Source organism: Schistosoma haematobium, chromosome 4, assembly GCF_000699445.3.
Source record: "Schistosoma haematobium chromosome 4, whole genome shotgun sequence".
NCBI classification, from domain to species: Eukaryota; Metazoa; Platyhelminthes; class Trematoda; order Strigeidida; family Schistosomatidae; genus Schistosoma; species Schistosoma haematobium.
This window is the reverse complement of record NC_067199.1, coordinates 46006077-46032474: the sequence shown is the minus strand read 5'-3', so window position 1 is coordinate 46032474 and position 26398 is coordinate 46006077. Positions and strand designations below refer to the sequence as shown.

Genomic DNA, 26398 nt, shown 5'->3' with positions numbered 1-26398 from the left:
TTAGTCCTGGCAATGGTGGTCTCCCAGTTGATCCAACTTCCTTTTGAAAGAGTCGACGGATGGAGCCTCAACCACGTGTTGAGGTAGTGAATTCCACTCGTTGATGATTCGATGGGAAAGTCGATAGTCAGCTGACAAGTAATTTGTTCTCGGCTTGTGAACCTTTTTGGAGTGTCCTCGTAAATTCTCTGTTTTGGAAGACAAGAAAAATGAGGGCATATTAGGTGTAAATTTATCACTAAGCAATTTGTAGACTGTAATCAAGTCCCCTCTAGTTCTGCGATATGACAACGGGAAAAGGTTCAGCTTGGCCAGTAGAACTTCATACGGAAGCTTCGCTATTCCGGGAATCAGCTTAGTCACCGTTCTCTGAACCTTTTCCAGAAGCTCACTGTCTTTTTTAAGCAGGGGCTAGCCGCTTGTATGCAGTACTCAGGTTTAGGATGTACGAACTCAGTATACAAAGTCAAAATCGTTTTAGCGTTGACATGACTGAAAGCCCTACGTATTGTCCATAAGGTTATAAAACCTTTGGCGGCTATTGCACGGCAGTGTGCAGTAGTCTTTAAGTCTTGACTAACGATGACTCCTAAGTCATTATATGTCTGGACGACAGGTAGCTCAGTGTTATTCATCGTGTATGTATCTGTGCCTTGATGACCGATATGCATCACAACACACTTGGAAGTATTTATCGGCAACTGCCAGGTTTGAAACCATTCAGATAACTTCTTCAGGTCATTTTGAAGTTCTAAGCTATCACTCTTACATCGTATCGTTTTCCATATCTTGACATCGTCAGCATATAGCAAGACCGATGATGATAGGAGACGAGGAAGGTCATTTACATACAAGGGGAATAGCACTGGCCCCAAAACTGTACCCTGGGGCACTCCACTAAGTACAGTTTCCCAGCTAGATAACTTTGAGTTCACCCTTACTCTTTGTTGACGCTCAACTAAGAAGTCTTTTATCCACATCAATAAATTGCCTCCAATCCCGACATTTCTTAGCTTATATAACAGCCGGTTGTGCGGAACTTTGTCAAAAGCTTTACTGAAATCAATGAAGGCGACGTCTACAGGTAGCTTTTGGTCCTTAAGAGCGCACCAGCTTTCACGAGCCACTAATAAGTTAGTGAGACAAGAATAACCTGTTCTGAAGCCGTGCTGCTTCTCCGAGAGGATCCGGTTTTTACCAAGATACTTAAACAGCTCCTTCCGAATAATCTTTTCTAAGATTTTAACAACCACACTAGTTAGGCTAACGGGGCGGTAGTTCTCAGGTTTGTGTTTCGTACCTGTTTTGAAGACAGGACTTACTAAGGCGTTTTCCAGTCTTTCGGTAAACGACCCTGCGTAACGGATAGGTTAAAGCATGTACTTAAAGGGCTTGCAACGAAGTTAGATAATTCCTTCAGTAGCCTAGGATGTAATTCATCGGGCCCCGTGGATTTACCTATGTTAAGCTTATTTGGTAGACTAAAGACATCGAGTTCTTTAATGGTCACGCTATCCAGTGTATGTGTGGGAGGATCTGTATGCACTGACTGGAAGGGTGATTCTATGGTATATACGTTGCTAAAGTAATTCGAGAACACTTGAGCCTTACCAAAGTTGTCCTCCACTAATGATGAAGCAGTACTGTCTCCTCATAGAGCAGGAATATTTCCTTTTCTCCTTGTCCTTTGGTTTATATAGGAATACAAGCGTTTAGGACATTCTATGGATTCCTTAACACGTTTTCCTTCGTGCAATTTTCTAGACTTACGGAGGGTCGAGGCACAAGTATTCCGAGCCTTTCGATACTGAGATTTTGACTCATCAGTCCCCAGTAACCTAAATCTATCCCACGTTTTCCTTTTCTTACGGAGAAGGATACGGACCTCCCAACTGAACCATGGTGTTGAGTTTTTCGGCCCCTTTGGTATAGTCCAAGGGATGTGGGGTCTGGTAACTTTTAAGTATGAATTTCGAAATGCGTCCCAGGCTGTTTCAATGGAGGACCCTGGGTCTATTGTCCAATCTATTAACGATGCTGAGTGCATGATGTCTGGTATGCTTGCTTTCCAGACGTTAGGTCTGAACTGGACTGATGCGTGCTCGTGACTGGCAGTTATATGGAAGTCGAAAGTTAAAACTGCGTGATCACTTTTACCTAGGGGTGGCTTTCATGAAGCGCGCCAACGGTCAAACTGAGTAAAACCATCTACATTCATATCTTTTAAATTATCAACCCACCTGAGTAATTTACGACAGTGGGTATTGTATTGATCTTGCCTCTAAACTGGCATGCCTAATGTAACAAACTGTTATTTGAGAATAAATTATTATTATTATTATTAAAACATGCATTGAGGAAATGATCAAACAGAATGACGAAGCAATTGATAACTTGGGAGCTGATTGGAAACGAAGAAGAGGAGGAGGATGAGGGAACAGAAATTTTCTGGAATTGGAGGTAGAGATGAGAAGAAGGAATAACAACTGAAAATAACTGGAACGATTTGTCCAGAACAGAGTTAGATGGTAAAATAATATTGATTGAAGTGATTTTACTAGCTATCCCAGATTGTTTCAATAATCTTGTTGAAATGTCCATAATGTTCTTTACATATGTTTCTATGCTAATCATTGGTATAGACCTGCTACAACATCATAATTTACTCATCCACACGCCGAAACTCAGGTTAGTGGACGGAAACGCTAATTTGTCAGTTTATGTAACTATTTCACCCAGTTTTAGATTATCCTCAGTCACAGTGAAATACATTATCCATATTACCAACAAATGCTTGATAAGTACTCTGAGATATACCAAACGCAACCGAAATTACCATGTGTAACCAGCCATGTTACACATCACGTCACGACTACAAGACCACCTGTATTCTCGAAATCGCACCGACTAGCTCCTGAAAAGCTGAGGTTGGCTAAAAACAAATCCGACCATGTGATAGACTTGGAAAATATTCGACCAACAAATAGCCCAAAGGCATCGCACTTGCATTTGATCCCACAAAAGGACAGCGACGATGGGCGATTGAATGCAAAAACATTCTCGATTGTTACTTGTTGCTCACATTCGCGACTTGACAGCTACCTTAAAAGGTACAGCTGTTTTTCGAAAATCGACTTGGTCGAAGCACAATAAACAAATTTCTATGACCACTGACTACATGCCAAAAACCGCTATCATAACTCCTTTCGGTCCTTACGAATTGTTGTGAATGCCTTTCGGCCAAAGAAATGCTGCTCAGACTTTCAAAAGTTCTATAGATGATGTTTTTCGAGGTCTAAAACTCGTACATGAGTGTGTCGGTGATTGCTTGATAGCAAGTCCGGACAGAGAATCCCATCTTCAGAATCTGGACCTTGTCTTCAAACAACTACGAAATCATGGCACTACTGTAAACATTCAGAAATGCCAAATCGGAACTGACTCCTTAGATTTCCTCGGACACACTTTCGATGTTCAAGGTATTCGACCTTTATGAAGCAAAGTGGTGGCCATTCTGGATTATCGAGAACCGATTATAGTTGAGCAATTGCGCACGTTTAACGGCCTTGTAAGTTTCTATAGACGGTTTATACCAAACTGCGCGCCCACATGAAACCTCTAACCGACCAACTTCGTAGAAACGCGAAATCAATTTGGATGAGATCGCGAAAAAGGCATTCTCCACACTTAAGGGACTTATAGCCAAAGCAACATCGTTCGCACACCAGGACACCCAAGCGCTCATTAGTATAGCAGAAGATGCATCCGACATGACAATTGGAGGAGCCTTAAAACAATTGGTTAACCACAACCGGCAACCTTTAGAATTTTTCTCGAGAGGGTTGCCAGACATCGAATCGGGGCATAGCACTTTGGGGAGGAACTCCTAGCCATGTATTGTTCTTTATGGCACTTTCAATACTCTATGGAAGACCAGTAATTCACTCTTTTAACTAGTCACAGATCTCTTACTTTCTCTTGAAGCGCATCTTCAGACAAGTACCCCCTCGAGTTTCTTCAACAACTTGACGAAATTTCTCAGTTCGCTTCAGACATACAATCCATTTCTCGGGCAAACAATGTAGTTACAGACGCCTTGTCTCGCATAACTTCCTGGAACATTTTTCAAGGAATCGACCTTCTGAAACTCACTTAGCTTCAAAAACAAGACGCTGACGTTCGGCACGAGCTATATACGACAAATCTGATACTACTTTTTAAACAGGTGCGAACATGTAAGAAAACCTTACTGTGTGACACATCTACTGGTAAGGGTCGCTCAATCGTGCCGAAGCATTATCGATACAACGTCTTCAATACGTTGAATAAACTTTCTCATCCAGGTGCTCGTGCAACCATTTAGCTCATGGCAGGAAGATTTTGCTGGCATGGTATGGATAAAGACGTGAGGGAGTGTACGCGCTCCTGTGTAGTCTGCCAGAAATCTAGAGTGAGTAGATATAACAAATGTCGCTTTAGCTTTTTCGCTCATACTGACGCTCATATCGACCATGTTCATCTGTATTTGTTGAGACCGCTACTAGAGTCGAATGGATAATCTAGTGTAGACTATCTCATTCGATAACCAGAATCAGTACTCAACGAGGAACTTGCTTCTGAAACAGTGGCCCGAGACAACGAGTGGCACAATTCGACTGCCCTTCAACTATTACTACAGACCGTGGACGCCAGTTCGAATCTGGACTTTTCTGTGCCAGGCTACACTATTAAGAATCACACGATTCCGAACAGCCGCTACCACCCACAAGCAAACCGGTTGATAGAATGCTTTCATCGACAGCTCAAAGCTGCACTCCCAGCCGCAAACGTTTCACAGTGGACGGACGCCCTTCCGCTTATTTTACTCGAAATTCGCAGGACAGTGAAAGCTGACATTGGATACAATGCAGTTCAACTCGTTTATGGAACGACACTTCAACTTCCATGAGATTCGTGGATATGCAGTGGCATTGGGCCCTAACCACACAATTCTCATAGCTGAACACGAGACAACTAGGTAAGTAGACATTCAACATTTAACGCGTAGAAAAACCCAGCGACGTGGCTTGGTCTTGCTGGAGCGGATTTAAAATGTTACACAAATAGGCTTACGAACGCCATGTGTTCAACTATTCGTTCAACCTCTCCCACAATATAGTATACACGTCTTTGTACGTCGCGACTCACTTCACAGACATCTCAAAATTGGCGTACAAAGGACCCTTCAAGTCTCTTTAGCGTGAACCTAAGTACTATATATTCGATAAGAACTAAACCGACGATAGCATCAGAATGGATCGTCTCAAAGATGCATATTTAAAGTGAAATCATAGTCTTGTTGATTTTCCTTTGATACAATCGAAAGACACAAGTATCAGAATCATGATAACTTACCCTTTCAAGACTGTGCAACACAAAGGACGATATTACAGATGTATATTAGTTAAAGTAGATACAAGCTAAAGTAAGACTACCACATGGGCCAGTCCATGGAGTACGATTAAGTGACGAGCGTTGGTTATCCTTGACCTTGACAGGGACCGATGACCGGGTCGATATTCAGTAGTTCAACTGCCGAATGATTTGACTAGGGCTCAGTGACATTTCACTGACTCTACACGGGAAATAAATCCTCAAAATCAATATCTCCGTAAGTCTTCGACATGTGATACTGACCACATTAGTTTTAAGGGGCCGACGTAGCTGAAGGCGCTTGGTCACGCATACGCATCAGATCACGAGTGGATACAACGTGCTAATCATCTTCTACAACTATTAACCAGCTCAGATTAGTCATTTCTCGACAATATCAATATTCCACAAAATATATTTTTGAGTCTCGTCGCTCTGACTTCTGATTTCCCTGAGATGGCAGGCTTCGACTATAAAAGAGGTTACTGGTCAAAGTGTTGTTAAACGCCGAATAATTGTCGCATTTCTAACTGTATAAAATGTTGCCAAAACTTTCACATGGAAATGTGCTACTGTAGGTTTTATTTAGCCAAAAAACCAGCAGAAAACTTCAATACTCTGTGGATCGGTTGAAGCATTAACACCGTTGGATGCCGACTCAGCAGTCTAATGGTTAAACGCTCGCAAGGTGGGATCGTGGGTGCGCACTGATGAGGAGTCTCACAACGGGACGAAACGGCCGTCCAGTTCTTCCAGGTTTTCTATAGTGGTCTAGCTTTACTTTACTCATGACTTCAACTATTGAGATTGCTAAAGTCTCCACGAAACCCCTTCTGCTTCTGTACCTAATGCACAAGTGGCATTATGAGTATGAAACATATATTCCAGTTTTATAACCGAATTGCATTAACGTGGCCAATAGGTGGTAGATTAACTAGGTATCTAAAGGTCTATCTTTTCAGAATCTCTTATTCCTTTATAATTCCTCGTGAATGTTATTCGAAACGAGATTGAACCTCCATAGTATTACAAACTGAAAGGATTGACATAGGTTGATAGACCTCCTATCTTTATTACTGAAGACTGAAGTCTACAACTTGAAGTTAAATGTCCAATCATTTAGGATCAAACTAGTGACAAGGATTTGTGGTCGGTTTCTCCATAAGCGTCGGACATTCACTTTTCGTCCTCTCAATTTTGTAAACAACACCCCTGTCACGAGAAGGTAGTGAGTAGGTTTTCCCTGGTAGTGGTTGTATTTCGAAGCGAAGTGCACAAATTAGTCACATTGTAACTGAGTTAATAACAATATAGTAACTTACGTTTACTTACATTTTTCAAATAAAAACTTCCATTTCATTATTTTTTTATCTCTTTCTCTGTATCTATGTTCTGTGAAGAGTTCTGATTCAAACAGTGCTTCGTCATGTACAAGTTCTACACCAGGTTCACCATTTGTCACCGGTACATCATCAATTAGTACAACATTAGCTGCATCATGTTGTACTCGTTTAGACAGTGGTTATGTTGGTGTTGGTAGTAATAGTATTAGTGTTAGTTGTAGTACTACCGGTCAAATGATTTCATTATCTTCTCCTCCATTACGAAATTTAAGCAACAGTGGTGGTTGTATGTTTAATCATTCTAATCCAAGTCATTTATCTTCACCAGTTAGTATACATTCTTACGGAACTGTTAATGCTGGAATTGTAACTAATACACAACAACAACAACAGCCTCATTCTCCTCGACATTCCGGCCAATGTTTTAATCACTTTGAATTTCCAAGTAAGTATTTTCGTATAAATTCATATTTAGTATATACATTTTATCGTTATCTTTTTTTGTGTAGTCATTATCATGTCTTGTCAATTATAGGCATATCTCCGGCTGTAAAATTCAATTGTAGATCAATTGACGATATTACTCGATTTGATGATAGATATATAAATATTACTTATTTACACCTGTTACCCGTCGTGGAAAACTAGGCCACCAACCAACATTCGTCAACCAACTCTGTTCTGGACTCTGCCTATGTGTATATAATTCCTTCTTCTACTCAATAATATGCGTTTTTACGTAGATGAACACTTCATTTACAGCTACCACTTCATTAAATTTCGTTGGAAAATCACCAGTCACATACGGTATTTTGTGCTGAGACAAATTGAATACAATGATACTTGGTCTACCAGTGTTTTTTTAAATAATCGGTTCCATGTCTAGTCTTAGATAAATAAGTAGTATCGTGTTCAATTTTCCCCTTATGTCTAATAAAATCGGCTATCTAAACCAACAGGTCGAAGACGTAGTTAAAATATGTGGTAGCAAATATTAAGGAGAGGTGACCGTCAACCCTCCCCGGGAGCGTTTATGCTTATGTATATGTCATAAAGTGCAAGAGTGAAAGTCTTTTTACAAGTGGTACACATGTAATGTGTAAAAGAAATCCACTTGTAACAAATTCGTTCGAAGGGAGTGGAAACCATCTGTCCTATGTACTCTATGGGATACATAAGTGAAAACCTATATGTTACCGATGTGCATGTGACGTGTACTTGCCCCTAGTACTGGTCGCGCGCTAAGACCAGGGGCTGCTGCTTTCCCCACAAAATCACATCCTCGGGGTGAGCCTTGAAAAACGGAAACTTTTCAGAAAAGCCAGTGGACTTCAATAGATAAAGCTTTACGAACCTTGAACGGCTGAGCACCACATACCATGTTCAATCTTCAGGTAAGAAAGTATTTCTCGCTCTTTTAAGTAGTTTGATAAGTGTCAGGCAACCAAAAACAACATGTTACCTGGAACGAATTTGTGTTGACTAAGTCGCTACACACAATTTCAGCATAGGGAAAAGGGAAGTTAAAAAGATATTGAGCGAACTGATTTGGAATAATCATTGTACTAATGAGTAGTGCAAAATAATATCGTTCGATGATGAATTTATGGAATAAAAAAGTACAAAACATTATTTAAGTCCAAAGTTCTAGAGGCAGATATTTAATAAGTAGTATACCATCCGTTTTCCAATGTTCAGTAAGTGTGCGACGTGTAGCATTTTCGTGGATCTTTCTGTTCACTTATTGAGTGTGGGCTACGCGTAAATATATGGTTCTCATTAACGCTTTCGTTACGAACTCTAGCTTTCGCTGGTTTTCGGAGTTTTTCATCTATCAGTCTGGACTGCACTACACTGCTGCGTTCATAGTTGACGGATTCGAATAACTTAAGATTCTTAAGGTGAAATCTTCAGTAAAAGTTACGTTTACATACAGTACATAACTACTAAATTGACGGAAAGGTGGGCGAAAATACTGGACACCACATACTTACTGAACGTCGAACAATAGGTGGATGACCCCACTCCATGTATCCGAGACAATCTAACCAATTTTTAGGATCGTAATGAGTTGTCTGACCTATAAGTCTGATCCACAAGACAGTGGAGCAATGCCAGAAGATTATTTTGTTAAAATGAGCTCAAATATACATTAACCAAATTTTCGAATAAGTGACTATCGAAAGTAAATAATAGTTTGCTCTAAGATAGAAAATGATATCGTCCATAAAATCGTTGGAAAACGTTATGAGCTACATAAAAAACGCCTGTTATGTACATTTAAGTTTCATTACTGCAAATATTTTAAGCGACAGATTTGATAGTCCATTGATTACTTTTTGGTTTATAAGATGCATAAAAGTTTCTAGGTCATTAGTAGCGCTTTCCAATCGTGTCTCCAATGTCGTGGATCAGCTTTTTTAACCTTAGGAATATTCAGTGTAAGTATGCTGCAGGGCTCGACCTTAGCTCCTACTTTGATGTGATGTCAGGCTTGTGTGTTGTGATGACTCCAACGAGCTCAATTGGCCGAAACCTGTGTTATTTTAGGTCCTATCATGCTAGACAGGTCGGTTGGAGAATGGTAAATCTGAAAGCAGCACTTTGAAGCCCGAGGTCGAAGTCTTACTGTGGGCTGTCGATAGGTGTGCCAGCATTAAAGTATTTCTCTCGACCAACCAATGTCCGCAGCGATGCTGTCTTCTCATCAGAGAGTTAAGGAAGGTGAACCCTTGAAGCCACACTTCACCCTACTCCGGCATTAAGGCTTTTTAAAATGCGGAACCAACGCATAAAAATTCCCATAATCAGGTTTTTAGACCAGTATCAAGCAGTTGTCTCTTGGTCTCTGCGGTCACACTCCCAGTTCAATAATGTCACTTCCAGTCCAGTTTCTTTTTCAGGTCCGCAAAGGAGAAATATTTTTTCACTGTATGGTCAACCGGGAAGTTACAACCGCTCTCAAAAATGCAACAACACCCGAGATCACCATGCTACAGGGCTGAGGATTCCAAGCTGATGCTTGGATTTTGATAGAGCTTTATGATTTCCCAAATGTATATCCCATCTACCTCCAGCGTGCTTTTGCTAATTTCCTTTTCAGCTAATAGTTGGTTTATTCTCTGGGACAAGGATTAATTAGCTTCTATAGTTTATCAGCTTTAAATATTCTATGGGAAATTGTAAACTACCGAAATCTTGTCCACTGATAATTCATCTTAATTGTTAGATTTTCTAGTGTAATTGTCTCCGTGGTGTATGCTACTTATGTCGATAGACACAAAACAGTATGTGACACTAATCTGAAGTGGAATGCCTGGCAGCAGAATATCGAAAAGATCGAATTGAAGAGAACAAGGATGCAAGTAGCAGTTAATTAGAACTGTTCTTTCGTATAGTACTTATTTTTCACTGGTTGAAATCTTGAGTCAATTGAAGCTAGACCATCATCGAAAACCTGGAAGCACTGGACAGCCGTTTTGTCCTAGTATGGGACTCCTCAGTAGTGCGCATCCACGATCCCTCCCCCCGCAAGATTCGAACCCAGGACCTTTTGGTCTCGCGCGCGAGCGCTTAACCATTAGACCACTAAGCCGGCATCCAACAGTGTTAATGTCTAACTTCAACCAATCCACGAAGTTGCACCACCGTACATTTGGATACATTCAAATGTTTCAGGATTGTTGTTTACTTGTATTATTTCTAATCATAACGTGTTTACAATAATGTCATGAATAATATTTGTATTGTATTTCTATTATATTAAAGGTGTCAGTCATCCAATCATAGATAATCAATTAGTAGACGGGAATTTCAATAATAATGTGAATAATAATAGTCCTTTAATTAGGTAAGTGTTGGGTTACCGCTTCACATTACCAATAGATCGGTTTTATCACATACTTATAATTATAAGTTTATATGTCAATCTTCACTTAATAGAACTTAATGTAGCTTATCTTCAAGCCAGTTTGCTTCCCTGAAACCAACAGCCTAATATATAAATAATTCAACATAATCTAACCTGAGGTTATGCTCTGTGACATTGTTCATGTATTTGGCAGTTTGACAGTATATGTATATCCATTGATAATGCTAAACAGTAATAAGCTTTCACATTACTTAACCCTAACATTCTGCAAGAAGGACAAAAGTATTCTTCACAAAAAAAGAAATACCTATGCGGAGCTATTCACCATTCATTACTTGTTTTACTAGCATCAGCTTCAGCTGTGTTGATTGTAGTTTATTGTAGAGGAGGTGTAATCAGCTCATTCAGCTGGGTGTTTCTGACTCTTTGTAGGGGTTATTGGTTATACAGTAAATCCAACTATAGGATATATGAATAAATTGAGTTATAATAGTCATTTGTAACTAAAATGTCATTATTGAATGATTTTATTAGTAATCTAGATCAATAGACTACTTCTTTTACTGTACTAGTGTTTTCATCGGGCCCTGACCCAGTCAGTGGTCGGTAATGGTGAAACATTTGTTTCGAGACCTAAAGGTCCTAATTTCGACCCCTGAGGAATGCTAAAGCGTCCTGTACTAGGATGAAACATCTATCCAATACTTTTTAGTTGCCAATGGTACTTCTCTAGTGGATGCTATTTGGAAGATTGTTTATAAGTATTGTGTAGCGAAATGTGATGTCTGAGTTGCTACATTTGTCACACTAAGTGAAGAGTTTTAGTCGATCGAAAGTGTGGCGTTCGCAGAACACTTGGAGATCAGGCGACATGATATTTCAAATTTCATAACACACCTAGAGATGTGAATCGAAGATTGAAATCTATGTATCATATTATTATATAAATACTTTATAACTTCTTATAATAAATACATTCCTCCTGTCTATTGTCGTGTTCTACATTTCAACTAAAGTCAATCTGTGATGAACACATTCAGCCCCCCACCCCATCCACCTCAAAATACCTATGATCTGTTCATATAAGGAATTATATACTGTAAATGTTTATAGTTCAAATCAATCGAATTGATGGATGTAATAACCTAAATGTGTTACTTAAATTTATTATTATTATTATTATCAAATTGTCAATCGTCATATAGCTTATCATGAATAACGTGCTATCATCAATGATGTATTTCAATTAATTACTTTCTAAGTGTTTCATTTCAATTAGTTATTCACATGATCTGTGAATTAGATTAGATCACATCATTACAAAACAATAAAATCAAATTTGTCCGATCAAACTTATTAAGATTATAATGTACATTGATGATACAAATGATACTGATCAGTTATTGTTATGTTATTGATAAATATGATTCTTTCTGAATGGTCGTAATGATGGTGATAGCTCAATCATGTCTTATTGATTAAACCGTGTAAGGTTTGAAACTGACTGTTTTTTTACATGGTTTAATTAGGAGAATTTTTTTGTCGGCTAATACTTGAACTTAACAATAATTTCTATTTTTAGTAACCAATTTCTATCAGGCCTGAAGAACTAGTTTTACTTTAAATAGTATTTATTTATTTTCTGACTTTTGAAAATTCTCATAAAACTTCTTTTACCATCTTTTTGTAGTACTGTGTCTTCTGGAGAAAGTGAACGAACTGTTGTTGATGTAAGTTTTGTTATCATAGGCTACAATTTATCGACCTGTTTTCTGTTTATTACCATTTCATACTTGTATTTATGGTATGTAGAAGAAAAAGAGTAAGCCTAATAATAATGATACTTACAACTGACGGATATTTATGGAGTATCGGATTGACAACAGATTATGGACGTTAATGGTGGTTTGTTGAAAAATTCATTAATGCTACGTCAAATAGATTTACCTCTCTGAATTATCGTGAAGTGCTGTATTACTTTTATTGTGATAAACATGATAGGTTCATCTAAAGAGTGTGAATTCCGTTACTTAGCTTATCACTGAACATCGGTGATACTACTCGGCTGTCCAAAATAGAGTAAATGGAGCAGAGTTCGGACATGCGACTTAGTGACTAAAAGTCAACTATTGAACCAGTATTTGATCTGTCCAGGTTTGAATGGTGGTTTATGATCTCAAGGAAATTTCTTATCATCATTCTCCGCAGATCAGTATTCATTCATCAATTATTCGTTTCACCTAGTTCTCCAAGTTTATTTATATCAGCTTTTTCTTTAATCCATGTATTTGCTAACTTTGCAACGTGAAATCCATAGTCAATTACTTACTTACGCCTGTTAATCCTAATGGAGCATAGGCCGTAGACCAACATTCTCCAACCCATTCTGTCCTGAGCCTTCTTTTCTAGTTCCATCCAATTCTTGTTCATTTTTCTTATGTCTATTTCCATTTCTCGGCGTAATGTGATTTTCGGTGTTCCTCTTTTCCTTTGGCCCTGAGGATTCCATGTTATTGCTTGTCTTCTGACGCAGTTGGGTGCATTCCTCAATGTGTGTCCTATCCACTTCGAGCGTTTCTTCCACCGCTGGGATCTGGTTTGTTCTCTCTCACGTGAATCAACAGTTAATTTCTAAATGAATGTCAAGAATTAGGTTTGGAGAATAAATAATTGACTAATTGATTATGAAAGCCGAGTTCCATAGTCAATTAGTCAATTATTTAGTCTCCAAACCTAATTCTTGACATTCATTTAGAAATTAACCGTTGATTCACGTTTAATTTACTATTCATTCAATAGTTATTTCGAATTATGAATTTTTTTCTTTCGTTTCTATGTATAGTAATATGTCTGCCAATTATTTTGGAATATCCGTCTACTATCTCTCTCTCTCTCTCACACACACACACACACTCTATCACTTATAAACATATACACATGTATACATCTTAGTAATTTTATCTGTTTACTTAATGTTTTGATCTGTCATGTTTACTCAGAATGCAGTACACCGGTTTGAATCAATGGATAGTCAAGATGAATCATCTTTAATGAGAACTAATAGTGTAAGCTTAATTATGTTTTGGTAAATGTAAATGATGAAAAAGTGTCTATTATTATCATTTAATAAAAGAATGATAGTTCAGTGAAGAATATTTGCTTTTCTATGATGAGATTTGGTAATGCTATACAATCGTGTTTGCACTTATACATCATACTCTATGATTGGTTGATTGGAAAATTCAAATGATCTAATGATTAAGCGCTCATTATGAGATATGAAGGTCTTGATTTAAATGCTCCTGTAAGGTCGAGAATGCACGCTACCGAGAGAGATTTCATACTCTTATGAAACAATGTCCGATGTTTCCTAGTTTTTAATGGTTGTCTAATTTAGGCTGGTTCATGGTCTCAATAATATAGAAGAGAGATATATGAAAGATAATTATCCTTTTTTGACGAATCTAAGAAAGAGAAGTGATGAACGTGTTTTAAAAATAATTAACAAAACTAACAGGGAGTGTTGAAACGATGTCAAATAAAAGATTAGACATACCATCCCTGTATATGGAGACTACACTTGACTCGATGAAATATCAAAGCCTACTATATGCACAAATTTTACATCCCGCTTCTCTTGGAAATTGGCCCGTTTGACTTTGTAAATAATTTTAAATGAAGATTCATTTAGAGGCAATTAGGTGCAAGTGTTCCGTTATAGACTTTATTTCTATTGTTGTTTTAACACAGATATCAAATACATACGCATCAAATACACATGCGCCACACAGATCTCATTTGATATGTGTGAGGGCTGTGATACTGCCTGGGTGCTCAAACTGAAGCAGGTGGCTTTCTTAGGAGGCCACACCCGGAGCCTTCGACCTGAAGGTCTGATCCACAAGGCAGTGGAGCATCGTAAGAAGATGCAGTCCCATGGAAGTCGGTGACCAACAATTGGTTCATGCGCCATTTGTTCCCTCAGGATACTGGAGCTCCGAACATTCGCTTTTCATCCTCTCAATTTCGCAAACAACACATTGGACGCGAGAATGCAGTGAGTAGGACTTCTCTTGCAGAGGCTACATACGCGTGTTCATGTGAGGGCATTTCGAGAGGGAGAGCGGACTCTCCGTCATAGAACTGTAAATTGATTAGGACTTAGCTTTAGATAACTGTACTAGGTAATGTTTCATTATGCGCTTGGATAGTGGACGTTTCGTGCAGCCAGTATATCATGTTCCATATTTAGGTGGCTTGAAATAGAGTTTATCATTAATACATCTTTAGATCAGGTATGTACTGGAAAATACAATATGTGGCTTAGCTAAATAAAATATCCTTTAAATTAGCTAAATATTCGGTGTTCAAGACTTCTGCAGCTGTTTCTCCTTTCAACTTCGTGTTCTGGCTTCATGTTTTTGTAAGTGAACTTGAGAGTAAAGATTATGTCGGTCAGCGGCTGACATCATCTATTATGTCCTTGATTTGTCTACCCAATAATATGCATGGGAGAACTTATTTTGATCTAGGTTAAGGCCTTTAGATGATAGGTTAACTGGTTTAACCGTGAGGCTAGAAATAAGTGAGTTCGAGTCGAGACTAACCACCTTGGGCAGAGAGATGAAAACTATTCTGTCATTTGGTTGGTTAACAAGCGAGAGAAAAGACACGTTGACTGGAGCACTTCTTGATTTATTCCCGATTCAGATTAGTGTAAAAGGATACATGAATAAATAACTGACTACCTACGATCACAACGTACAAACAATTAGAAAATACGATTATGTCCAAAGTGGGCATAAGGATAGGAAAATGGAGTACCAAAGGTTACGCTTAAATTACAATAACTTTGGAACAAAAAAGGGCTATGACATCAAATGAAAGCTTATAATTTGTAGAATAAACTGGGCACAAAACTAAATGCTAGTGTTTTACAAACCTTGAACTAAGGAGTTATTTCATTATAGTTTAAAATTACTAAGTCAATTGTTACCAAGGATCTAACTCAGGTTTCATGGTGTATGCATCATCTTTAAAATCCCAGTTTCGAAATTCGATCATTTGATGTTTATAGAACATCGTTTATCTCCAGTACGATGGACGATGATATATTGTGTTTGTTCAGTTAGCGTTCATTAAAGTCTTCCTTTAATGTTCATTACTCTCATTGAACAATTACTGACATTTTCCTTCTTTTAATATGCCATAAGCTTCTGAATTATCAAGGTCATAAGTAAACCTATAAATATTCTTATTTTCTATGGTTGTAATAGCCTTGGACGTGTAACGTTTTTTCTATATTTCTTGCCTTATTTCTTATGGTTAAAAGTGAAATGTAAAATACATCTATTGGACTAAAGAATGATTAAGAATTCAAAGTTTCGTATACCAGACGTATTAATCTCACTGATCGACAATATAGATTCCGAAATTTATCAACTTTATTTCAATTTCATATCAAGATTGGTTTTACTAGTTACAATGGAAGATGGTCGCGCAATTTCGTGGATTGTTTGAGGTTAGACATCAACATCATTGGTTGCCGGTCGGTCCAGTGGTCTAAAGGTTAAGCGTTCGCGTGCGAGACCGTAGGCCCTGTGTTCGAATCCCGCGAGCGGGATCGTAGATGCGCACTACTGAGGAGTCCCACTATAGGACAAAACGACTGTCCAGTGCTTCCACTTTCCCAATACTGGTATAACATCAATCGGTTCATGATCTCAATCAAAAACTTAATAATCTCCATAACCCTATGCTGATAATTAAATTAAATATGTTCATTTAAGTTTCGTGTACCCGCTGATGATCATTGTTTTACCCTATTTATTATAATAGATATCAGTTACACTAAAAGAATGGGATATACCAATGGAAAATCTATTTATTGGTGAAATAATTGGACGTGGTAAATTTGGTACAGTATATCGTGGTAAATGGCACGGTGAAGTAGCTATTAAACGTATAGATTTCGATCCAGAAGATGTAGATGATTCAATACGTGTTGAAGCGTTTAAACGTGAAGTTGCATTACTACATAAAACACGTCATGAAAACTTAGTACTATTTATGGGTGCTTGTATGAAAGCACCTGATTTAGCTATTGTTACACAACTTAGTCGAGAAAGTGTTTTATTTCTGTGTATGTCCCTGTATTTGTATCTTACTTTCTGTTTTACTTTTAAGGAATTTTTATAATGTTAAGCAGTTGGAAGTAGTTAGTAGAAAATCATGAACCTAGTGTAGTGGATGCTACTTACAAGATTGTTTGTAAGTATTGTGTAACGGAACGTTGATACATTTGTCAGACAGAGTGAAGAGTTTCACTTCATCGAATGTACGGCGTTGGCGGAACACTTAGAGACCAAGCGAGAAGACATTTCAAATTTCATAACACACCTAGAGATGTGAATCAAAGATTGAAAGCTATGCATAGTGTATTATATAAATACTTTATAACTTCTTATAATAAATACATTCCTCTTGCCTATTAGTCGTTTGTTACACTAGGCTGCTCTCAAGAGGTCACTCATTAGCGAGGTGTGCCTGGTATTTAATGGGAACTGATGCTTCTTGTGTTATCCGAATGTACATCAATCAGTTTCATATTTAGAAATGTTACCACTGATCTGATATTTTGTAGTGCTGAAGTACATTAGTTGATCACTATCTAAGTGATGCCGATTCAAATTTTACAAGAAACACTAGTTCCTAAAAATTGCAGGTGCGGTTTGTTGACGAGTAGGAACTAGCAAATATATCGAACAAGGTTTACTACCTAACGTGAAAACATAATACACGTGATGTTGAGTCACTTGCACTTGTAGTCATATTGTAACTAAGTCGATAGAATCTTAAAAACTGTAAATTTGACAAAAATGATATTGGCCTCCACTGAATTAAGATCAGTATCCTATTGATAAAAATTCAGCTAGAAATCAATGTGTAACTTATTTTGAAAAACAGATTTCTCTGTTCCTCTCTTTCTTTCTGTCTGTTCTGAAAAAACCTTGATTGATTGTGCTGGTAAATGTTGTAGCGATAAAACTGCAGTTGGTATTGGTTATGACAGTATTATATTCATGTCTACAGGAGAATTCAAGTTGCCAGCTTTACAGAAATGTAAAAAGTAGTAATGTTTCCGCTGAAGTTGTTTAGTATTTGCTATCCTATTTGGGGGAAGGTCGCAGGAAAACTTGACCCTGTAATCTGCATATTGAACTTCGCCTCCAAATCTCTTTTAAAGCAGAAGGGTGCACACGATTTTGTTACACACTCATAGAACTCCATATTTTCAAACAAACAGAACCGGGTTTTTTATGGTGGACATAACATGTTTTTCCAGTTATGTGAAGGAACTGTCAGTTTCACCAAGAACTAAACAAGTGAATTTAAATTAAACACTTACCATTCTAGTACAACCCATTGTTATTCGATCTGCTCATTTTTTGGCATCTCCCTTGAAACTAAAAACATCAAAATGAGTTCTAATTGTTTCGAACCATCGCCAAAACTCTAACCATTGATACTATCTTAAAGAGTTTATTTATTTATTTAAACATGAACATTGGTACAACGAGGCACCAAACAGATATGCGCCACATAAATCATTAGGCATTTGTGAGGACTGAGATACTGCTCGGGTGCCCAAAACGAAGCAGGTGGTTTTCTTAGGGGGCCACACTCATTATAGTTTGTCTTTGTTATTATTATCGCTATCAGTATTTTGATCAGCATGATTACAATACTATCCGATAAAAATTCTTGAATATTTTAAAGATGGATAGTGGCCAGCAGTGGAATCCAGGACGCGTGTTTCGTCCTGTTTGGGACTCGTCAGGTGGATGTACCTGCATTTCAGAGTTGACGTCCACTCTGGGACTCGAACTCAGTACCCTTCGCTTCAAACGCCATCGCGTTATCCGCTTAGCTACTGAGTCCTGATAGCCACTTGCTTGTGCAATGGGTTGAAGTTTAATTCACTTGAAATTGTTATACTTGAATCTTCCAATTGATGTTTTAGGACTGAAATTGATCAGTCTCTTATTGACATATGTGGATACTGTGCGTATGCCTCGATATTGCCTTAATTTACAAGCATTATAAGCAAAGATGGATAGTGGCTAGCAGTGGGATTCAGGACGCGCGTTTCGTCTTGTATGGGACTCGTCAAATTGTAAATTAAGTCAATATGGAAGCATGCGCACAGTATGCACATATGCCAATAAGAGACTGATCAATTTCAGTCCTAAAACATCAATGGGAAGATTGAAGTAAAACAATTTCAAGTGTCTTAAATATTTTGTTGAAACTCATAGTGTCACCTTCAATCATATAGCGATTGTTTCTTTGATTTATATTTGCCCCTCAAAAAAACCATTATGAGTAGCCATTTTTGAAGACTTTCTAAGATAACAAGAATATCATGTTTTCAGTTTTTAATTGTTTGAAAGTGCAATTGACGACTCCAATATGTACGGGACTCTTTTACTCGATGTTCTCAATCTTCTGCTTGCAGGCTTTGCACTATTAATCAGTAATATTACTAATCATATCCACTAACATAAGTAGCATACACCAAAGTACCTACAATAATACTACGACAAAAACCACTACGTTGTAGTGGACGCTACTCGTAATAACGCCTATACATAGTAGGAAGCTGGAACGTGACTTCAAAGTTTTCACAGACTTCTGATAGCACGAATAGTTTCTGAACATCGAAAGCACGGCCTAGGCAGAACTGTTGGAGACCATTTAAAACCAATTTTGAATAGCCGAAACATTGTAAAATACAAACTGATTATGAAGTTTATGTGTGCGTTATGTGGATGGTTTGTGATAACACATAACACATATAGACGTTTTCCATATTGTTTACCTCTAGTTAATTAAAATACTACTACTAGTAACATTGCTATTCACACTACATATACGGATACAACAACTATAGGAACAACTACGACTACCTATACCAATACCTTCACTAATACTGCGACTGTGGTGTAAGCTACTTACATCCACATAAGTAGTTTATAGCGATAATCAGGCATAGAATGTATTTCAGTATAAGAATGGAAACTGAAAGCGATTGGTATTAAAATGTATGAACAATGAAATCTGAGATAATTGACTAATATTTGCAGAAGGAACAGTCAAGTTTGAGACAATGAATTATTATTTTTCAAATTAACTATTTATGATATGGTTCACAGATTTTAGTGAGATATTCTGTAGTGTAGTGCTTAAATAGATTCGATTGCCCCGATCGCGTTCTGTTCACTACACCACTATTACAACCATTACTAAATGAACTATTACAATTGGTGCTATTACTACTACTAACACAATTTCGATGACTTATAGCGACTCATGTGCAAATGGGTTTGTTCACATTTAACTTGGTTAAGTCCTTTTGTTAACTTATTTAACGAACCGAGTCATTCTTACAATAACCACTTATGTGTATCATTGTACCTTCATTATTGTCGGGAATGTATATATATATATATATATATATATATATATATATATATATACATATATCATTTTTGAGTTCATATATTATTTGGTCTACTATTGTGTACACCACTTTAACCACTACTGGGATTTCTACTACTATCCACAACAAAAATACTACATCTATTATGAACAAAGACGTGGTTAGAATAAAACAAATCATTCAACACACGACTGGTTCATTTTCATTAAAATTCTTTAAATCACATTTACTGTCTTTTAGTTATTAAAATAGGGTTTGTGATGATTGTATTACCAGTTAATTAAAATATATTTATTACTTCGATGTGATTGTCAATCTTCAGTATACAACAATGCAAAGAACTGTGAAAGGATTCTGATATCCAGCCGAAAGTATAAATTACTCAATGAATCGATCTGGAGTGTAGGTGTATGTTTCTTCTGAGAGTCTTGTGAATGTCTGAATTATTCTGGTGTAAATCTTTCTATTGTAGGCTTGATAACATCATCTGGCTTCGAACACTTCAAAAACAGTTCTTATTGACATATTCTAGCTTAAGCTTGATTTCAATCACGAGTTCACTTAGTATGCGAACGGAACACAGACTTGTGACCGAAGACAAATAAGCTAGATGTTCTGATGCGTCTCAGACCCGCTAGCTAGAGAGAGAAGTTGAAATTTGGAACGGAGGAGTATATTCCGTAAATTCAGAAGTACGAACGATAACAACGGGCACAAATCAAACTTATATATATATATATACAACATAGAACTGTCATTAGGAAGCGTTGCAAAATGGCATAGTAAAATAAACAACAGACCAAAGGCGGTAAAGATTCTCTCAAGTGGGAAATACGACATGAAGGTGAAACGAGTGCATTTGGCTCAAAAACAATGGAATTCGAATTCACAAAGTAAAATTACAAAATGAAAGTATTTACCAAGTGAAATTTGAGGATCTTACATCTTAAACGATTGTAAAGGAATATCCGAGCACTACGCTGTATGATTATCCAATGGGATATATTGATAAGTCAATAATTCAGTTCTCAAAGACAGTCATTTCAGACCACACATTTAGCGTATCTGCGTTCCAGTTACACAGCAAAATAAAGAAACTGGCTAGAAAAAAGTTTAATTGAATTGATTTTGTATCATCGAAGCTATAGTAATTAGCCACTTCCAATCCCGAGTTTGTACCCAGATGAGTCTCGCTAAATCGCTTATTCATCATTTGTCATATGAATCCATCGAATTTGACAAAAGAGAATAGTTAACTATGACCTAATACTAATTCTTCTTCTCTCTATCCTTGAGTGCGTAGTTATATTCATCTTTTGTTTCACAGATTATTGTATTTGTTTCTACCAAAACTATTAAACAACGTAGGCTCTTGATGAGTGCTCCCAACCTTAACGAATAATGCACCACGTTACATTCAGTATATAAAAACGTAAGTTACGAAGAGGTAACACCCTTACTATACTACTCGAAACACTTGGAGATTTTGTTTATCACGAATAGATGTGGGCAACATCACTTCAGTTTGATCGAACCTAGCTGTGGTAAATTTGAATATCTTTGATAATTTTGCAACATTCATCTATTTTATCGCATAATATTACATGGAAAAGTATTGACTGAAAATACTACTGTACAGATTCATGAATTAATATCGTCAAGAACAAACGTTTCTTCACTGAAACGTCTTCATTGGTTTCAACGATAATCGGTGATATTCAGATAGATAGTGAGACGTGATTTCAGTTCCAAAATGATTATCATTGATTGCATGTTGGTTTCCTTGTTTGTATTTCATCTTCCCTAGTTTTTTCAAGCAGACACTCAGGTTCCGCTCCAAAATTCGTGATCCGTACAACTGGTATGAGAACCTTTTTCTTTCAACTAAAATTGTTAATGGGTTCCGATAATCACAGTTTGTTCCATGAATGTGTGTTTCATTTTCATACTCAACTTGTGAAACATTTGCTATTTTACAGTAAACTGACTGAAGTTCATGCAATTCATCTTTATCTCCGATTCATTTCAAATTATTTCATTCACACACAACAGAATTTTGATCAAATTGTATGTTTTCATTTTATAAATACAGGTTTAATAGTAATAAAGAGTGATACATCCAGACTGATAAATCACATTATGCCAGGCACTTTTCTTCCTCCATTTGAGATGCTACATAACAGTGAGTTATATTATTCAGTAATATTTTCAGTTGTTTTTCACACATTAACTTTGCATGAATGAATCAGTAATTTGCTTGATTACTGCACGGAAACTGACCAATACACAGTGATTATTTTGATTGTGTGATTGGGTATTAGAACAAGTGTTTAAAGCACCTATTGGTGACTGTCAAGTAAAAGAATTACTTAAAACAGGGACTCATTTCAAAGTACAATCAAATTGATTCAGTAGAAATGATAAATTAAACGATGTTGTCACCTGAGTGGAAAGTAGCTATTCTCCAGTCTATCGAAACTACAATGTGGAACGTATGCCACAGAAACGACAATTCCTAGTAAAAGAAATGAATCTAATTGATTACACGTCAAACTATAAGCAAAGTTGTTCACGAGGCCGATTTGAGTTAGTAAGCTTAGGAACACCTATAACATCCAGATCAATTTCATTCATTTCAGTCAGTTATCGGAATTAAACACATTGGAGTAACATTTCTGCATAATAATTGGATCAATTTAGAGAACTCTATTTCATTCGAGTAACAGAATTTCAGAAAATGATTTAGTTAGGATTTTTTCAAGTGGATATTAAAGGTCGTTTAGTCAGTGGAAGCTCCTAGAGTCAACTGTACAGCAGTAAAATAATATTCTCAATTGACTGGATTGAAACCTTCATCATGTTTTCGAAATAACAATATTAATAAACTGTGAAACTTCCCCATAAGAAATAATTGTTCATTTAACTGTGCCGCTCCACTTTAATCTTGGAAGGTAGTTGATTACTCGTGTGCGAATTCATTCAACGTTATAGTGTACCTTTAATAAAACAAAATCATAGTCACTACACATATAGACAAAACCCCCTTTGATTTTCATTTTTGCAGATGAATCAATTGCTGTGAAATGGTATTTTCGGACACATGTTAATGATACATGTAAGCGAACGTTGAATGATTATTTTATGGAATGTAAAATCTTACCACTCATTGTGATTGCTCACAATTTACCTGTTCAGTTTGTGCAATTCGTGTTTTCACAGTGACCAGCAAATGTATGAATATGTAGCGCTTCTGGAAAGTGGAGACGGAATTATGCGTGTAGTCCACCAATCATTTAAACACTTTTATTTGAACTTGAACAATAGTTGACATAGACTAAAATGGACTAGACTTGACGATTAATTAATGGACGAATGAAGATACAATGTCACTCCACTTGCGTAAAACACAAATGCACACATTCATCATCGCTGACAAGCTTCAATGAAACTTGATGTGAATTCCGTTTAAGTTAACAGCACGCTTCACACCTTCAGTAATCACATGGTAATCAAATCAGGACATCTTTAAGACGGTATCTCGGAAGCTATTCAGTTCACATGTTTAACAAATACATTTGTGTCCTTTATAATCACTATGGTCAGTGTCGATCGATCGAAGCACCTGACAGTAATTTTGAAGGAATTATATTCACTTCATCGACATGACGTTCACTTGATAATATTTGTTCCGTATTGACCGAGGAAAACATTCGTGATAACACAATAGGTGATCACTCAATCTGATCTTTGGTGAGTAGACATTCACACCGTCACATCTAACAATAACATGCTCATCATTTTTAATTTAGAATTTATACAGCCATTGACTTTTCTTTGCAGATATAACAAGCAAGGTCACTAATCTGATACATCGGAATGGGAAGATATCTATCTATTATGAGAACGTAAGTTGAACAATTGAATGGAAATAAACTTTTGTTTCACGTATCACAGATTATTCTACTCATTCCTGCATAGCAATACGCTTGAATATATTAAGACATATTTAACACGGTGTAAAGGGATCAACACATTGAAATGTGCAAACACAGTGAATGACACTTTTATAGTTTTTTTTAGTGACACACATTTTCTTCACCTACTTCCTAAAAAAGTGAATCATTGGAAGTGAAGTACCATCAAACTAAACGATGATGTCGTCGAGGCGAATAGGAACAAACAGTGTATATGAGATTATCGTACGGAAACAGTGATTTTCAGTCAAACTCTATTTCGTCTTCTAAATATAAGATGTTCGAAAATTACACTGTTGAATATTATGAGTGACTTTGTGTTTAAACTGTTGATTAGTTCATAGTGTGTATATTTTGCGAGGATCAGTGTTTGATATTTCCAAAACGTGTTTTCAGATTCCTACGGAAATCGAGGATAGGCAGCTGTACACAAAGATTCAACATCTAGATGCTTGTTCAGATACTCTTGAAAGTAACAATTTTTGCTAGTATTTTGATGCACATTATTCTCTATCAACACAGTTTGTTTCATGTTATCTTGCTTTCTGTTTGTTCTCAGTTATGAACATGTCAATATAGTGACTTGTTATTTTCTGTCAAAGTAATCTTATATAATTGTAATTAAGTCTGCATGGATTCGAATGTGAGACAAATTGGTCGAAGTGGCATTGAAATCAGAATGCTTTTCGTAAACGCACTGCCTAGACATTACTGTATACTGAATATCCAACGTCAATTATATGTTTACACTTCATGAACGGAAATTTTGTTGTCACATTCAATAAAGAATCACGGCGAAATGTAATCATGAAAATATCGAATATTTTTCGAACAATCTTTCACTGCAATCGACTGTATCGAGATCAAATTATCTTTGTATTCAATCCAACAACCGTCATATTTGTTACCGTTGTGAAATAAAGTTGAGTTATTGTGGTGAATTCGCAGTAATGTAGTTCCAATTGTCTTTGATAAATGGCAACGAAAAGGATTCTGAAGAGGCATATTTGCTGACGTTTGCTTAACCTGATATTTCTAGAGTTACTATCAAGATGTGTGAATGTCATTATCACGAAATTGTGGACGTACAATGGGGAACACTCACACATACGTCCAACGATGGACTAATCCTGACAAGGGTATATGACTGACAATATTCGACAGACTATATATGCACTCGTGTATTCACTAAAGTGTATTCACCCACTAAACAACGAGTGTGTCACGAGTTATACACATGTTTTGAAGATGTTGCGCTGATACTATTGCAAACTAAATCAGAAATTTAACGACATCATTTTTCGATTGCTGGTTGAGCACCGGCCATATTTGAAACCAGTATTTGTGTGAAGCATATTTTGTTAGGATGCTGCATTAGTGTCACTGTATCCGTAATCAGAAAAATTCATTTTTTTACTTGTCACTCATGAAATGATGTAAACGAATAGTTGTTCATATAAAAGTTAATCAAATGTGTGTATTTTTATTCAATTAGATAAAGATATAAGATCACCTGACATACGTATTCCCAGTAAATGGATCAAAAGTGACACGCTAGTGGAGATTGAACCAATCGACAGTATGTTAAACCTTGTTTATTCAGCACTTTTTATTTACACACTTGAATAGATGACATCTTTTTCATCAAATTTGAAATGTCATGTGTAATTTTAATTGGCTATTTGATGATATTCTCTCATGATTCTCAATGACTTTACACTTACCATTGATAATTACAAGTCAATTTGCTGTTGAATGTTGAAAATGACTAAGAAATCATTTTGAACTACTATAGGAGTCTTCAATTTGATGGAATGTACTGTGAAACTTCGCCACAAAACGATGGATGAGATGATATAGGTCTCGATAACGTTAAACATCAGCTGATATATAGTGTGTTGACAAGAATGTTCCCTTCGTTTTTGCAATATTGCATTGCTCTGAGATATTGAAATGGCGAATGCAATCCACGTAAATGTGATTACTTTAAAAATTGTAGTATAATTTCTGATATCTTTGCTGTTCCATACTTGTTCGAAAAGCCGAAAGTGTAGACAGGTCACGCGTACAAATCGCAATTCATGGTAGTCAATATATATGTAAAGCATCAACATTGCTGATAGTTTTCACGGTGTGAGTATGTTTCATTCCTTCTGGAATTTTATAGTGAGCGGCTACAAACACTTCTCAGTTCATCATGTGTTAGACTATTAAAGTAGCGTTTCGAATACTGAGAGAGTCACTCCACAATCTGTTGTTCAGATCACCCTCAGCATTCGTCAAATAAAATGTCACA

At 36.8% G+C, this 26398-nt stretch overlaps 1 protein-coding gene across 1 annotated transcript; it reads left to right on the top strand.

Moving 5' to 3' along the window:
• Window positions 1-6791: 6791 nt before the first annotated feature.
• Window positions 6792-24591, top strand: KSR2_2 (kinase suppressor of Ras 2; the record flags this gene model as incomplete). Its single annotated transcript, XM_051219406.1, has 10 exons — window positions 6792-7041; window positions 7084-7200; window positions 10524-10605; window positions 12317-12356; window positions 13626-13691; window positions 16465-16768; window positions 22221-22310; window positions 23193-23243; window positions 23969-24033; window positions 24499-24591. Coding segments are annotated over 10 exons (1158 nt in total), but the record flags the coding sequence as incomplete, so codon positions are not given.
• Window positions 24592-26398: the final 1807 nt, after the last annotated feature.